General features: G+C 32.2%; 3 protein-coding genes across 3 annotated transcripts in view; 2 read left to right on the forward strand and 1 right to left on the reverse strand.

The window, feature by feature from the left end:
- Positions 1-1,846, forward strand: part of LOC17878954 (WAT1-related protein At5g40210) — a 5,792-nt gene extending 3,946 nt beyond the window's left edge. The window contains exon 7 of the mRNA XM_006285837.2: positions 1,640-1,846. Coding sequence (XP_006285899.2) covers positions 1,640-1,766 — 127 coding nt within the window. The 3' untranslated portion in view covers positions 1,767-1,846. The remainder of the gene's footprint in view (positions 1-1,639) is intronic.
- A 742-nt stretch (positions 1,847-2,588) lies between these two features.
- Positions 2,589-6,014, forward strand: LOC17878263 (receptor-like protein 12). Its single transcript, XM_006282476.2, has 6 exons — positions 2,589-2,985; positions 3,057-3,143; positions 3,233-3,292; positions 3,441-3,512; positions 3,619-3,705; positions 3,807-6,014. Exons 1-6 carry the CDS (start codon positions 2,589-2,591, stop codon positions 5,978-5,980), a joined length of 2,877 nt encoding a protein of 958 aa, XP_006282538.1. The 3' UTR covers positions 5,981-6,014.
- A 6,178-nt stretch (positions 6,015-12,192) lies between these two features.
- On the reverse strand, positions 12,193-15,232 carry LOC17877639 (protease Do-like 9). The gene is made up of 9 exons (XM_006283325.2): positions 14,524-15,232; positions 14,021-14,220; positions 13,752-13,932; positions 13,489-13,680; positions 13,154-13,386; positions 12,961-13,062; positions 12,820-12,870; positions 12,641-12,745; positions 12,193-12,555 (listed from the first exon to the last, which is right to left on the reverse strand). Exons 1-9 carry the CDS (start codon positions 15,119-15,121, stop codon positions 12,445-12,447), a joined length of 1,773 nt encoding a protein of 590 aa, XP_006283387.1. The 5' UTR covers positions 15,122-15,232; the 3' UTR covers positions 12,193-12,444.
- Positions 15,233-15,970: the final 738 nt, after the last annotated feature.

Below are 15,970 nucleotides of genomic sequence, written 5' to 3' on the forward strand. Positions count from 1 at the left end.
TTTAAAATTTGAGGTCTAACTGTTTAAAAAGAAACAAAAAGTACTTGGTTTTAAAAATTGGTCGTTAATTTTTTTTTAATCATACAGTTCATAAAAGTTAAATTTAGTTTAATTCATTCATCAATTGAACAAGGTTTTTTCTAACTTTTCACCACGTTACGACATTTGGCGCTCTCTGTTGATGACACGTGTTATCCTTTATTTTTAATTAATTATTTTCATTTTTTTCTAACTAAAAAATTATGTCAATCTTATTTCCAAATAATCATATAATTAGGTAACAATTAAAATAAAATTATTATGAGTAAAATTATTAATTGGGATCCAAAATTCATCTGTGTAAAGCAAAAGGTATAACTAAAGTCTTTTTTTTCCTATAAATATAACTTGACATCTACTTCTGAATCCAATTTTTAATACCTAAAGTTCTTTTGCCAAAAAGAAGAAGATTATTTATAATAAAATTTCATATTGCATATATGACCCGTACATCACATAATTAAAACATCTATTTTACAAAAAAATTTACATTTATTTAAATCCTATTACATTTTTATTACATTTTATAAATTAATGAACTTCACTAAAATCTTAATATTCAATAAGGTATGAGTTATACAATAATATCATATCCACCCTACACTCTACACTAATATCATATTTAATCATTTGTTCTAAATAATAGTCTTTCTTTTCATAACAATATAAATATTTAACCGAAGTTAGATTTTCTTAGAGAGACCGAACATAAATTCGATTACTTAAGAGCATTTCATGATTGTTTTCATGTACATATAATAGACAGATATATTCGTTCATCTTCTTTGTTAATGTTGATGTAAACATGTGATGCCTTTTTAATATAAATTCATTTCTTTAGCTTTTATAGTTATGTAAATATTTATGTTTGTTCTTAAATGGTTTCAATATTAGTTTTATTCTGAACAAATTCTACATAAAATAACTCTTAATAAATAAAAAAGGATCTCATCTACGTATATGTGAGCTTCTTTTCTAATCAATTAGAATGAAAAATATCAAAGTTCTTTTTTCAAATAATCTTCATCTTTATCTTTTTAGTGTTTACATAATTATAGATTAAAAGCTCTTATATCTCAGGTGAAATATTTTCTAAATTGAAAAAAAATTTCTAAGTAAGGTCTAAAAAATCATATATCTTAGGTGAAATATTTTAAATTGATATTTTGCAAAGTTTAATATTAACCAATACTCATAAATTATGTGAGTTTTGTTTACTTTTAATATTAACAATGTACACACAAAAAATTAACATCAATTTACAATTGCCTACTATATTATGTATGTGCTAATTTGTAGTACTTTGTTTTGATCTCATTCGGTTTCATATTTTTCAAATATATATTTTATTTACTTTTACGGTTTATAATGTACACAAATATGTTTTATATTAACAATTACTTATAAACTATACATATCTTAATGTAGTTTTCAATTTCTATTTCAAATTAATATTTCATATATAACTCACGCATCGCGTGGGCAACTTTCTAGTATATATATATAACACAAACTTACATTAGTTTGTGTTCATGATATTAGCTAGTTTTCACTATGTCTAATCTTATATGTTTGCCTCTTTTTTTGTTTGATTACACAGTGTGATGGGAGGGATATTAGTATCAATAGGATTTTACATGGTGTTGTGGGGTAAAGCCAAAGAAGACAATATTTTAGGAACCATAGAATCGTCTCCATCACATAGAGCTCCTCTATTGGTTAATTAAAAAAGCAAATTATTTAATATTTACTTTGATTTAATTTAATAAGTGATGTTATATGAACAATGTATTACTGTACCACCAAAAATAAAGTCCAAAACTCATAAGTTTCTTTCCAAATGTTTTAAGAAGAGTTTAACGGGAGAAAGCATCGAAAAAACCAAAACCGTTTACGTATTGTTTGTTATAGAATTTTCTTCTTCTTTTTCTTAATTATGTTCGCATTACAAATACATACATGTAACCAAGGGAGATAATATATTATCAAGCTACTTGTCTTCCATGAACTGAGTTATTTCCATGAAGTAACATATAATTTGATAGTAAACTTACGTAGTTATATTGATTAAATAATCTATGTATTCTGAAAATATTATTCTCATTATAATAAAGATGATTTTCTCTTGTTATAGTATACAAGAATATAGACTGCAATACAAATAACATTCGTTATATAAAAAATAGCAAAATCTCGATAAGAATAGACTTAAGAAAATTGTGTCGGCCTTTTATCAATTGATGATAGTTTAAATGCGATAACTGAGTTTGCATGACTTCTTCCGTAGATTTAGTTTGTGGTAGATGTGTATGGGTCTTAAGCCACACATACATCATTCCATTATGGTTGTTTTCTATAAAGACTTTGACTTGTCTTACCATAAAATTTCAAAGTAAACGATTGTGGTCGTACGTAGTTGATGTGAACTCTCTCTCTCTCTCTCTCTCTCTCAAATTGTGGTGGTAGAGACTACTTGTTAAATGCTTATATAACTGTGGTCTTAAATTGTTTTAGAGTTCATTACATTTTTCCTTAATATCTTATTTGCAATGAAATCGAAGCTTTCCTTGTGGAAATATTTGATATGTGTGATATTACTGTTACAACAGCTACATGAATGCAAAAGTTGCATTGAGAAAGAAAGAAAAGCTTTGTTGGAACTCAAGAAATACATAGTCTCAAATGATGTAGGTGACTATGTTCCCGCCGACTATTATCTCCCTACTTGGTCTAATGACACGAAGAGCACTGATTGTTGCCGGTGGAAGGGCATCGAGTGCAATCATACAAGCGGGCGGGTTATCGGGATTTCCATTAGTCATACATACTTAGGAAACCGTCTCCTAAATCTTTCTATGCTGCATCCCTTTGAAGAGGTTCGAAGTCTTAACTTATCTGGGGGCAATAACATTAACTCATTCAATGGCTTCTTTGATGATGTTGAAGGTATTAATTCCAGGCTTTTCCACAGTGTTGAAACATTAGAATATTTGTTAAAATGAGATATTTGTTTGCAGGTTATAAAAGCTTTAAGAAATTAAAATACCTTGAGATTCTGGATCTCTCTTCCAATGCATTCAACAACAGCATCTTTCCTTTTCTTGGTATGCTTCGTTGGTTGTTTCTGCATTTATTTATGTCTTAATCGCAGTTCTTAGTTAGTATTCTCATATACTCATGGACTCCCTTTCAGAACTAAAAAACTTGGAGCTGTTGGATATAAGTGGAAATTATTTGAACGGTTCAATTCCAGGTAACATATACGTTAGATGTCATTGGTCATTTTATTTTCTGAATATAACTTCTTTTAACATAATTGCTGAATACGTTAGATGACTAGATGTCATTGGTCATATTATAACTAGAGATGTCTTTGGTTGTGTCTCTTTGTCTTGGAGCAGAGCTGACTCACCTAAAAAAGCTGAAAGCTCTGGATCTAAGTTCCAATTATTTTAGCTCAATGCAAATACAAGGCAAGCATGGTTTTAACTTTCTTTTATATGTATGGCATTTAATATGAATATAGCTTATTTATATTTCGAAAGTTTTAACAATTCGTTGGCTTTTACATTATTTCAGAACTAAAGAATTTGACAAGCTTAGAAGTCTTGAGTCTCTCTCAAACTCTTAGTTTTTTGGACGGACCTCGACCTATACCAATAGAAGGTGACCTTTGTTTGCTTCACCTTCACGAGACGAATATAACTAACTACTCTTTATTATTCTCATTATATCTTTTTGTTTTCCAAATTATTTTCTTATTGTAGTTTGTAAAATGAAGAATCTACGTGAGCTTGATATCAGTGGAAACTATTTTGTTGGCAAGATTCCTCCTTGTTTAGGTAGCTTGAACAAGCTACGGGTTCTTGATCTCTCATCCAACCAATTAAGTGGAAATCTACCGTCTAGTTTCAGTAGCCTTGAGTTCCTCGAATATCTATCCTTGCTAGATAACAACTTCACAGGCTTATTCTATCTCAATCCACTCGCCAACCTCACAAAGCTCAAGGTCTTCAAACTTTCATCAACATCTGATATGGTAAAACTAGAGACGGAAAGCACATGGCATCCAAAAGTTCAATTGAGTGTCATTGTACTACGATTTTGCAATTTGGAGAAAATCCCTTCCTTTCTCGTATACCAGAAGAACCTGCGTCTAGTTGATCTATCCAACAACAAATTATCTGGATACATTCCTACCTGGTTGTTGGCGAATAACTCAAAACTTGGAGTCTTACAGTTGCAGAATAATTCTTTCACAATCTTTCAGATGCCTACAATCATTGTACATCATAATTTGCAGGTTTTGGATCTTTCAACAAACCATGTTAGTGGGATGTTCCCTGATATTATTGGTCGTGCACTTCCGAATCTAGTAGAAATGAATGGCTCGTATAATGGATTCCAAGGGAAATTCCCGTCGTCTATGGGTGAGATGAAGAACATTTCATTGTTGGACTTGTCTTATAATAACTTCTCCGGGAAGCTACCTAGAAGCTTTCTCAAGGGTTGTTTTTCACTGAAGTACTTGACGCTCTCTAACAACAAATTTAGCGGCCCTTTTCTTCCAAGAGAAACAAGCTTCACTTCCTTGTGCATGTTGATAATCGATAACAACTTATTCACGGGGAAGATAGGAGTTGGTTTGCTGAGCTCCAACAGTACATTGTCATTCCTTGACATGTCTAACAATTTTCTCACAGGTGGTATTCCAAGCTGGATATCTAAGTTATCTCGTTTGACCTTCTTATTTTTATCAAACAATTTCTTAGAAGGTACAATACCACATTCTTTGGTGGATTTCCCCGTTCTTGGATCTCTTGACTTATCTGGAAACATATTATCTGGGGGCTTACCGCCACATATGGGAGTGAGGTATTTGTTCCTCCACAACAATAACTTCACAGGACCAATTCCACACACATTGGTTGAAGGTGTCGTCAAGATACTTTCTTTACAGAACAATAAACTCTCTGGGAGTATCCCTGAAGTTATTGTCAATAATACCAATGACATAAGTTTTCTTTTGTTGAGGGGGAACAATCTAACAGGACATATTCCGAGGCAGCTATGTGATTTAAGCGAAATCAGTGTTTTAGATCTTTCAAATAACAAGTTGAATGGTTCCATACCTTCATGCCTCTTTAATTTAACGTTTGGAGATGAGCCGTTTACCAATCTCCATGAGATCTATGGGGTAGATTTTTCTGTTGAGCGCTTTCAGTTAGAATTCTACAAATCAACGTTCGTGATAGAGAAGCTTGAGGTAAATCCTATTTCAGAGATATCTGAAAAAATTGGAATCACTTTTACGATGAAGCAAAGGTATGAATCTTATAGTTCTGGAGGAGGTTTTGCCAGAACGGGAATACTTGATTATATTTATGGGATGGATCTGTCGAACAACAAATTAAGTGGTGTCATCCCAACAGAGCTTGGAGATCTCCAAGAAATAAAAGTCTTGAATCTATCTCACAATTTATTGTCGAGTTCGATACCGTCCACCTTCTCCAAACTGAAGAATATTGAGAGCCTTGATCTATCTTACAACATGTTACATGGAAGCATTCCTTACCAGCTAACCAGCCTTACTTCTCTTAGTGTGTTTGACGTGTCTCACAACAGTTTATCAGGAATCATTCCCCGAGGAAGACAATTTGACACCTTCAGTGAGAACAGTTACTTACGCAATCCTCTTCTTTGTGGACCACCGACCAATATAATCTGTGAGCCTAAACGAAACTCAAAGGAAGCTGTGAGCCTAGAAGAAGAAAATGATGCTGCTATTGACATGTTGGTCTTTTATTATAGCAGTGCTTCAGTTTATGTGGTCGCATTGATATGCATTGTATTGCTTATGTGTTTTGATTGTTCTTGGCGTCGAGTATGGCTTCGCATTGTTGATGCTTTTATCGCTTCAGCGAAAAGTTTGTTGTCTTAAAATCTTTTCAGCTCACAAGGAAAAAAGCTTGGATCCATCATGTTATTAAAAATAAATGATTATTATTATTATCATCACGATCTATCCATTATGTTTTTTTTTTGTTTGTCTATGAGTGATTCTAGTTCTACATTTCTCATTATATAATTAAGTCTTGCAATAAAATTTAATTTAATGTGTTTGGCTAATTTAATGGGTAAACTTAATTAGGGTTTTTCTTATGTATTGGATCCATTATAAGATGGTCCCTATATATCTATAGACACCAGAGGGTAAAGATAAATTTAATTTTATCTTCTCTTCTAATATCTTAGATTTGTTAAATAAAATTACAAAACTTAGTTATATAAATTGTTTATCTTTTCTAATCTAAATCTATATCTATGTCACACGTTATAACTAAGTTTTAATATATATATATATATATATATATATATATATATATATTTCAAACACTCGCTACTTTCTAGTCAATACTAGTCATTTGTTTTTAAAACACTTTTTTCAAAACACTTATGGGGGTGTATTGAACTGCATATTTTAGGAGATTTTAAAGTACTCTTAAAATTCTCTGTTATTCAATTGGTCATTTTAAAAACTCTTATGAAATCCTATGTTATTGAATATGAAATTTATAGAAATCATTTAAAGTCATTCACAATCTCTTGTTATTCAATTAATAATTTATAAATTTCATTTCAAATATACTGTTATTCAAAATATCACAAGTTTTCTTTTAAAAACTACTGATTGTGATTTTAGAAGACTTTTCTAATATTTTTAGTTAAAAGATATGACTGATAAATCACACTTTTATAGGTGAAACTTTGAAAGATTTTAAAAAGGAGGTATGAAACCAATTAAAAAAAAAAACAAATGATCATTTGCTAATACGATACGCCTAAACCAAAAACATCGAAATCATTGGGGATGGTGTGTCTCGCACGTCATCGGTTGGAAGCTAGCTTCGCACGTCATACGCCTAAGCCAAAAACACGAAGCCTAATGAGAGTCAACGAACACATGGGGTATAAAAAGTCCTTTGTTTACACACACAACCTAATATATATAAATATCGTGCATATCTATATGAGAATGTATATAGAGATGTGGCCTATGTGTTATTGATGATGGTGCGATTATATAATCATTATCATTTTGGCGCTTTTGAACAAAGGTATCTATCTATCTATCATTAACCTGTTTCACTCATATCATCATCTCTCTCACTCCTTCGTAAGAATCCTCTCTTTCCTCTCTTTTTCATCTTAATAATCTCAGGGACCATTCTCAGCTTCAATTGTTATGTGAATGTGACCGTGTCCTGAGCGTATGCTATACTCTGATTGCTTCAACAAGGTTTCTTCACTATCAAGTAAGGTACGTAACTTGATCACTCTATAATGATCTTGAAACTGAGTTTTTTTTGCTTTTTCTTATTGCTCTGTACTGAAACAAATCCAATTTATTCTAGATTCTAGATGGGTTTATATGAAAACAGAAACCTACTCGTTCAATATATAATCATTGAACCAAAGGTCACACATAGTGTTATACAAAATCAAATGAAAAAAAAAAATATATCTATCAAAATGAAAGAATACCAAAAGATATACTAACAAGATACGACGTACACGATAGTGTCTCCTTCTTCATTGTTAAGAGGACTTGGCTCAACCTCGTTGTTAAGTATCTGAAGAACACGTCTCATCGATGGTCTCTCATTACTATTTGGGTGAGCACATTTAAGACCCACAATCAACAGTTTCTTCATCATTTCTTCATCAAACTCACCTTTCAACCTCTCATCTACAGCTTCAACAACTCTTCCTTCACTGTGTAATCTCCATACCCAATCCACTAGATTCACTGTCTTTTGACTCTCTGGTTCTTTATCTATTGGCCTTCTTCCACAAGCTACCTCTAGAATCACCACTCCGTAGCTAAAAGTATCTGTTTTCTCAGTTACAGCGCCGTACTGGAGATACTCTGGTGCCAGATAACCCATTGTGCCAGCGGTCAAAGTTGAGACAGGGCTCTTATTATGCTCCGTGAGTCTGGCCAGACCGAAATCTCCAAGCCTTGCGTTGAAGTTTATGTCAAGCATCTGCACCACCCTTTCCATATAAGACGCAAGTAGAGTTAGTACTTGCCTGTGTTGTTTTACATAATTATCTTCGTAGAGAATGTCGTTCAGACTTGTTTCTTCCGGACGAAGATGGGAATAATGAGGAAGAAACTGATGTTGATGAAAGATATGATGATGAGAATAATGAGGAAGAACAGCTTCATGGTACTCAAGACCAACAAAGAGTGCTTGCTAATAACTGGAGAGCAACTATAGCGGCAACCATGTGGACATATGCCATGAATATGGGGTCATGATTCATTACTATTACCGTGATTTATATTATATTGTTTATCTTTTTCTGTTGGGATTTTTTATATTTATATATCCAATACTTCTACTATAAGAAATGCTTTGTTTTCTTTGGCTACAATGCCTATTTTTCTCTTAAAATTACCAAAGTGTGAAAGAATCGTAGGTAAATGTGATTCTTTAATAATGTTGTCTTTGCCAGCAACTTGATCCAGTTTAATGATGTCTTTACCACATTCTTCAATGATGTTCTTCTACTATAATCGGACTGTACTCCTGCTCACTGATTTCCTAGGTGATCGAATCACACTATTCCTAGCTTTTTTTTTTTTTTTTAAAGTTATCAACGTTAAAAATTATCCATAAATATCCTAAAGTCACTTAAAATTAATAATCAAATCTCACCAAATCACAAGTTATTTTCTTTTTAAAATCTTAACAAATAACCCAAAATTCTACAATCTACACTCAAATCTCTCAAAATTCTAAAATATTAAAATCTCACCAAATCTCCTAAAATATGCAGTTCAATACACCCCCCTTATTCTTATTAGTCATCTATATATATAAAGTTAACTTTTTCTCTCTTCTCCTTAAGCCACATCATCATCCTAATCATCATCCATCTTATTTTATTATTTAATTTTAAAATTTATTATATCATTTTATCATATAATTTTAAGATTTAGACCTATGTAAATAAGTTTTCCAAAAAGGAATATGAAAAGTCTTTTCTTATATTATACATTATAAAACTAAAAAAGATAATTGATTAAAAAGTTAAAAAAAAACTTACTAATTATCGATTATTATAACAAATATATAAATAATAGATTATAGTTTTTAAGTGTTTAAAATATCAATTAAAAATAATATGACAAAAAATTCGATTATATTTACACAATTTAAACCTTTATAATGAGATTTAACGGTAATAGAACCAAAAGTAAGAAATTTTGAGTATATAAATCTATCTAATTTATGTCTCACAAAATTTTCCAACATAAATGAGATAGGTAGGAACGAAACATGAATTATCATTTAAAAAAACGTATAAAAAGGTAAAAAAAAACCAAAAAATTATTTAAAGGTTTCCAATATGAATTTAACTAATATTTTCCAATACAACCCATATGTTAAACTATTAAACAAAATAAAAAGTTAACTATATTTAATAAAAATTAAAAATTAAAATAAATAAACAATATTAAATGAAATAAACCAAATATAAAGTAAATTATACTAATATGTTAAATTTAAAAATTGTTCCATATGAAAAAACGAAAATTATATAAAACATAAAATCAGAAACAAATATATATTAGTATAAAAATGATCATAACGAGATATAAATTACATCAAATCCAAAAAAAAATGTAAAACAAAAAAAAACTTATGACAATATATAAAGAGATAATGTAAACAATAAAAAATACAACAATCCACCCGAAACTCACAAATCATTTTCAAATTTCGGGCCAACATATTTAAAAGTCCCACAATATTAATATCTATATCTATATCTGGTAAAAACCCTAATAGCACATGTTTATGAGTTTCTCAATGATTCTCCACCGCTCTTCCGTTTACACTCACACTTCGCCTTATACTATACACACTTAATTTCTCAACAACTAATGAAGCTCACACTTAATAGGTTTTCTATACAAACATAATCTAAGTTTTAAAAAAAAGTATGGTATAGTGAAAATTTAAGTAGAAAATAAAATACGAACCAATTACTCATAAACAATAGAATAAACTCCCGCGCGTAGCGCGCGGGCAACCGACTAGTTTTTAATATAACATCATTTCAATTGTAGACCTTTTATTCAACCAAAAAAAAAAAGAAACAAAAACTTTCTAGTCAACTATTTTAATCAGTTTAATTAAATATAAAATTGACTAATTGTTTTTTCTATGAGTTTTGATTTTGTGTTGGTACTTCAAAAAACTTAATAGGAAAAGTTAGTATAAAGTGTACAAAAGTACTGTTGTTGTATTATTGAATGGAATGATACAACTTATATATAAGCACAGAACATAATCAAATGATATAATTAAAGGGATTAGATAGAACAATATAATTAATATTAGAGGAATATATGGATATGAGTAATCATAGGTGGTATGATGATACGCCTCCTCAATCTCAAGACGGTGATGAAGTGTATGTAGACAGCAGAAGCAATGTCTTGAGATTGACATCGTTGATGAATATATGGGATTGAAGAAGCATAGAAAAAAAAATCCATGTGTTTGCACGGATTTACTGTAAAACGGAGCACATGTTGTGTGGAGGTTGGAACGATATTAATCGTATGGAAGCATATAGATAAAGATAAACTGAAAGAAGCATTTAGCTTAGAAAAAGAAAATTGTGAATAAGTTTTTTTTTTAAGAAAAATTAAAAACCGCAATTTTGGCTTAGATTCAAAGGCTTATGATAAGCATGAATGATGGAAGCACTTTTGGCGTTAAAAACAAATTAAAAAGAAGAAGCATTTGGCTTAGATTTAGAGGTCTAAATTGATAGATTTGAATAAAAAGAAGCTCGAGAGCTTAGATCTAGAGGTTTATGTGAAATAAGATAGTGGAAGCACTTGGCTTAAAAGAAATTAAAAAAGAACGATTATTATTCAAAAAAAAAAAACGATCAAAACTCGAGAGTAAAACCTGCTCTGATACCATGTAGAAAAGTATTGCTGTTGTATTATTGAATGGAATGATACAATAAGCACATAACATAATCAAATGACATAATTAAAAGGATTACATAGAACAATATAATTAATATATTAAAGGAATATATGGATGTGAGTAATCAAAGGTAAAATAAATAATAATCAACAAATTTTGTACAAAAAGAAAAGAATTAACAAGTGATATCCACACTAAATAATATGTCCAAAAACAAAGTATAATTCACAAGTCAAATACTCAAGCCTCTTTGTAACTACATATTTCTTCATTTAAAAGTCGTTTTTCATAAAAGTTTAATATAATTCAAACTAAAAATACGTATTGATTACCAAATCTTTGAATTATGGAGTATGGATATAAAAATGAAATATATTATTATCACTTTCTTTCTCTCAAAAAAAAAAAATCTCATGTGAAAAGAACTGAGGGCCCACTTCCACAAGTTGTGGTGCGACTTTGAGCAATTACGGTTGATATATATAGTTTTTAAGGTATAAAATTAGTTTGACAATTATACATATTGTTATTAGTTTTTTGTATTTGCAATTTAACCATTATTACATGAAGTTTGATTATTAAAAATTAGTAGCTGTGAGAGTTAAAGAAAAAATAGTTTGTATTTTATGAAGAAGCCATCAGAGTAGTAGTTGTGTCTTTGGTAAGAGCTTAGAGAAGTGTGATGAGTATGATGCATTTTGGTGATATGATTTTTTTTGGTAGAAGATATGAGACATTGTCTCCCTTATTTATTAAAAACAAAACGAACTAAAATCGGATTCTTCGAGGAAGCGCAGTTCTCTAAACATCATCCGCCAAAACTAAAGAAATACAATTTGGGGAATAGTTAAGCCAATGTAAATCTAGAATACACGAAAAAACATAATTCGCCAATCCATACGCAAGACGGTTAGCTTCTCGATAAACATGTGAAATTTGGACCGTCAAGTCTTTTGATATGATTGAAAAGTATAATTGTGTTTGATCTAAGGTTTGTTCATTGGTTAAACAATATTAAAGGATTCATCCGACTTTATTCATGTTCCAAACCATACCTAAGATAGTTGTCTGGACTGAAACGACGTTGGTAACGAGGCTCTATGATGAATTTTTGTTTTGGAGGATGATACGATTGTTCACTTTACCATTTATAATCTCATCCATTTCTCTTTTTTTTGTTTGCTTTCTTTTTCGGGTATAAATGATTGTTCTACGAAGTTCAAACAGAAAAGAGACAAAAAAAATAAAAATAGCTAACGTATATCTTCCTGCATATTTTTCCAAATACAAAAACAAACAGAATAAAGAAGTAACCTATGCTTCTGTGTCCTTCCATGGACCAAAATCTCACTCTCTCCTTTATATGGTTGTGCCCCCTTCTGCATCAGTTTCTTTCTTCAGCCTTGAGATCATCAGACATAGCAGAAGGTATGCAATGTGTGGTCAGAATATCTAAAGTTGCTTCCTTTGCTGTCTTAGTGTCCAGAACAACAATCTGTAAAGACCACCAATGAATTTTTTAGATATAAAGTTGTTATAAGTTTTGTTTAAAAGTTAGGGAGGATGAGAAAATAATATACCTGATTATAATCTAGATTAAACTTCATATATTCATCCTCACAATTCTCCACCATCTCAACTAAACCTTTCAAGTTTTTCACAGGTTTTCCATTAAAGGCGAGAACCTACACAGCGGTTAAACATTTAGAGTGAGGGACGTATCAAAGAAAGTGACAAATGATAATGATATTCCACTAACCTGGGTGTTGACAATCTCTTCGTAACCAATGTTAATGTCAGAAACAAGAACCTGCAAGTAAAAATATGGGCGTTGAGGCTTCGGCATCAGACAGAAAGAATGATTATAACTGCTTAACTGTATGAAACAGGAGAAACCAACCTGCGAAACTACAACAAGCTGCTCGTCCACGGATTGAGCCATTGCATGAAGATGCTTCTCCAATAGCTTGACAGGTGCGTCGAATTCATATTCTTTTCCGTACTGCAACACATATTATTGGGAAATAGTTATATAAACTGTGAATGGATGCATGAGAGAAAGTGATAAAGTAAGGAAAGAGGGAGTTAAGGACCTCAGATCGAAGATATGGAACAGAGACAGTTGTAAATACAAAGCCAGCAACGATGAAGTAAGAAGGAGGTTTGCCACTTATGTGTGCAGGGATTAGTCTCTTGTGGATTGCAAGTTTTATGTTGAACTCAAGTATTTCTTTGTTACGTAGAACCTTCACAAGAGCAGAGTCTCCAGTGTACTTTTGAGATATAAGATAGCTAAAGCCAATTCGTTCTCCATGCCTAAATGGAACTGAAAAATACCCAAGACAAAAACAGAAATGATATAGCCATGAATGTCTAGACTTAACCCGAGATAAGATTAACTATGTAAACTAACTGTAAGAATTATTACCAGTTCCATCATTAGCAATGTTAACTCCGTCAAAGCTAAGGATAATATCGGATGGCTTCAAAACCTGTGATTCTGGGGCAGTTGGCTCAATTCTTCTTATCCTCACTCCCTTTTGATGAGATTCCATGCCCATTGACTTACGCAAGTCAGGGTTTTCCATCTTCTGCCACTCAATTCCAAGAACAGGAAAACCTAAAACAGTACAAGTATGAGAAAATAGAAGATGTAGATATACAAAAAACAGAATCATTGGTGAGACCTACCTGTGTATTTGTCATGCTTCTCATAATCTTGAATGAAATGTACAATAACTGGTGTGGGAATGACATAACCAATATTCTCGGCATCTTCATGTTTCAAAGACTGAAAGGCAATGCCAACACATTTTCCTTTGTCGTTAAATGCAGGACCACCAGAATTCCCAGAATTTATAGCTGCGTCTATCTGAAAAATCAAAAACAGAAACACTATTCGTAAGCGCCCAAAACTTCCATTGCAACTTAAAAAGGACCTTTGAAATGTGGTGTCTAACCTGTAATCCCAAAAGCTCAGTCGATCCATGTACATAAGACAATATCTCCATACGTGAAACAACACCACTTGTGACCGAGATTGTGTCACCACCAATTGGATAACCAACCACAGTTACAGCATCTTGCAAAGCTGGTAAATCTCCAAACTCCACAGGAGATACTCCTTCCCAAAACTCATCATCCGTAACTGTCAACAAAGCTGTAATCCCAGTGTATTACGTCAGCCATAGACAATAACAGTAAATTTCACAATTCACACTTGTAAATGAAACTAATCCATAGTAAACAATCAATCTGGACTACTAAAAAACTTCCATAGCAACACAAATTACACTAAAGGTAGTCTAACATAGATTATAAATCATCAGTAACTGTGAACAAAGCTGTAATCATAGAAGAAAATCAATAGACAGCTTCCATGGAGATATTGTTACATCACATGCCTAATTCTGACTATTTGAAACTTCCATTGCGACTCAAACTACAGAAAATAGATGCATACCAATGTCGCATTCAGTTCCAATGGCCAAGACTGTCGCCAAATACTTAGTATCAGAACCCCGCTTCTTGAGTTTAACTTGAGTATGATGCTCAACGGAATGTGCATTAGTCAAAACTCTTCTCCCTCCAATAATGAAACCACTACTACCAGAACTATACTGTCGTTTCCTTTGCCATGGAAGTGAGAAATTAGGCTCAGTGTGAACACAAAAGACTTTAACCACAGCATCCATTGAAGGTACAACTTTAACCACAGTTTCCCAACTCGGAGCAGCAGGAATCGATTCAGTAATTGCTGAAACAATCATCCCATTGCTACAATCACCATTCTGATCAGAGTGATGGTGTCGAGCTCTACGCTCCGGAGACGACGTCCTCTGGTTATTGTCTTCTGCTTGGTTGTTTAGTCTACGCTTTTTCCCTCTCCCACGGTTGCGTCGCGACGGAGATGGGTTGGCTTCGGAAGCTGAAGCTGGCTCAGGGGATTGAGGTATCGATTCCTCGTTAGCCGAAGCTTCTTTAACTTCGCCGGCGGCGGTTTCCGCCGATGAAGCATCTTGTCTTTTGTGTTTGCGTCCTCTCTTTTGAGAATTCTTCATCAGAATCCGTCAACCCAGAAGGAAAAAGATGATCTTTTCCTCTGGATTGTATCTTCTCAGCGAAATTGAAATTGAATTTTCCAGAAGACGCGGCTAGGGTTTATAATCGGAGAGTGAGGTAATCGCAGAGGATTCTAAGAAACGGCGACCATTGTTCCGTCGTACCTCTGATTTTAAGATAATGGGCTTAACTCAGGCCCATTAGATAAATGTAAATTTTAGGCCCATTGTAGAAACATAGCGAGTTTGGGCTTTAAACGTAATCAGAGATCGAAAAGCCTTTAAAGCAAGTTGCGAGCTGAAGTATAAATTGCCAGAGAATAAGTTGCAGTAGCAACAAATAGACGGAGACAAAAAGGTTTTCAATATTGTTATAGTTATTGATGTAAGTCAAAGAAAAAGAAATATAATAACAGCTTGTGCTTATGTGTTGAACAAAACAAAACCTGCTCTTCTCTTTTATGTGTGTCAAATTTTCAAATATTCAAGATTTGAAATTCTACTTCAATATTAAATCAGATGAAAGCCATAAAAGTAATTCACAATATGTACTACTTACGTTCAATCAAATGAAAGCCATAAAAACCCCAAAATAACTTCAAAGACTTTGTCGAGTTTGAAGCCTATATCATATTCTCATAAGAACCACTTATTTAAAGGTAATTCATAAGATTCATTTCATTTTCCTTTCCTTCCTTTTCCTACTTAGCTTTGTCAGTTCAATGCACAGAATATGAGGATACTCATCACAAAGAAGATTAGCAGGAGACTTGATATACTGATAAATAATACTTCGAATAAAGACAGCTTATATTCACCTTCAAAACAGATCCAAATAAGCATATGGAC

Source organism: Capsella rubella, unplaced genomic scaffold, assembly GCF_000375325.1.
Source record: "Capsella rubella cultivar Monte Gargano unplaced genomic scaffold, Caprub1_0 scaffold_7, whole genome shotgun sequence".
NCBI classification, from domain to species: domain Eukaryota; kingdom Viridiplantae; phylum Streptophyta; class Magnoliopsida; order Brassicales; family Brassicaceae; genus Capsella; species Capsella rubella.

Bases quoted from the DNA above. Each gene is read 5' to 3' on its own strand.
- LOC17878263 (XM_006282476.2), top strand. From the start codon at position 2,589: ATGAAATCGAAGCTTTCCTTGTGGAAATATTTGATATGTGTGATATTA. The intron at 3,144-3,232 runs GTATGCTTCGTT...ACTCCCTTTCAG, and splicing joins CAGCATCTTTCCTTTTCTTG to AACTAAAAAACTTGGAGCTG. The intron at 3,513-3,618 runs GCAAGCATGGTT...ACATTATTTCAG, and splicing joins TAGCTCAATGCAAATACAAG to AACTAAAGAATTTGACAAGC.
- LOC17877639 (XM_006283325.2), bottom strand. From the start codon at position 15,121: ATGAAGAATTCTCAAAAGAGAGGACGCAAACACAAAAGACAAGATGCT. The intron at 14,221-14,523 runs GTATGCATCTAT...CTGGGATTACAG, and splicing joins TGGAACTGAATGCGACATTG to CTTTGTTGACAGTTACGGAT. The intron at 12,871-12,960 runs GTTGGTTTCTCC...TTTTACTTGCAG, and splicing joins AGCTTGTTGTAGTTTCGCAG to GTTCTTGTTTCTGACATTAA.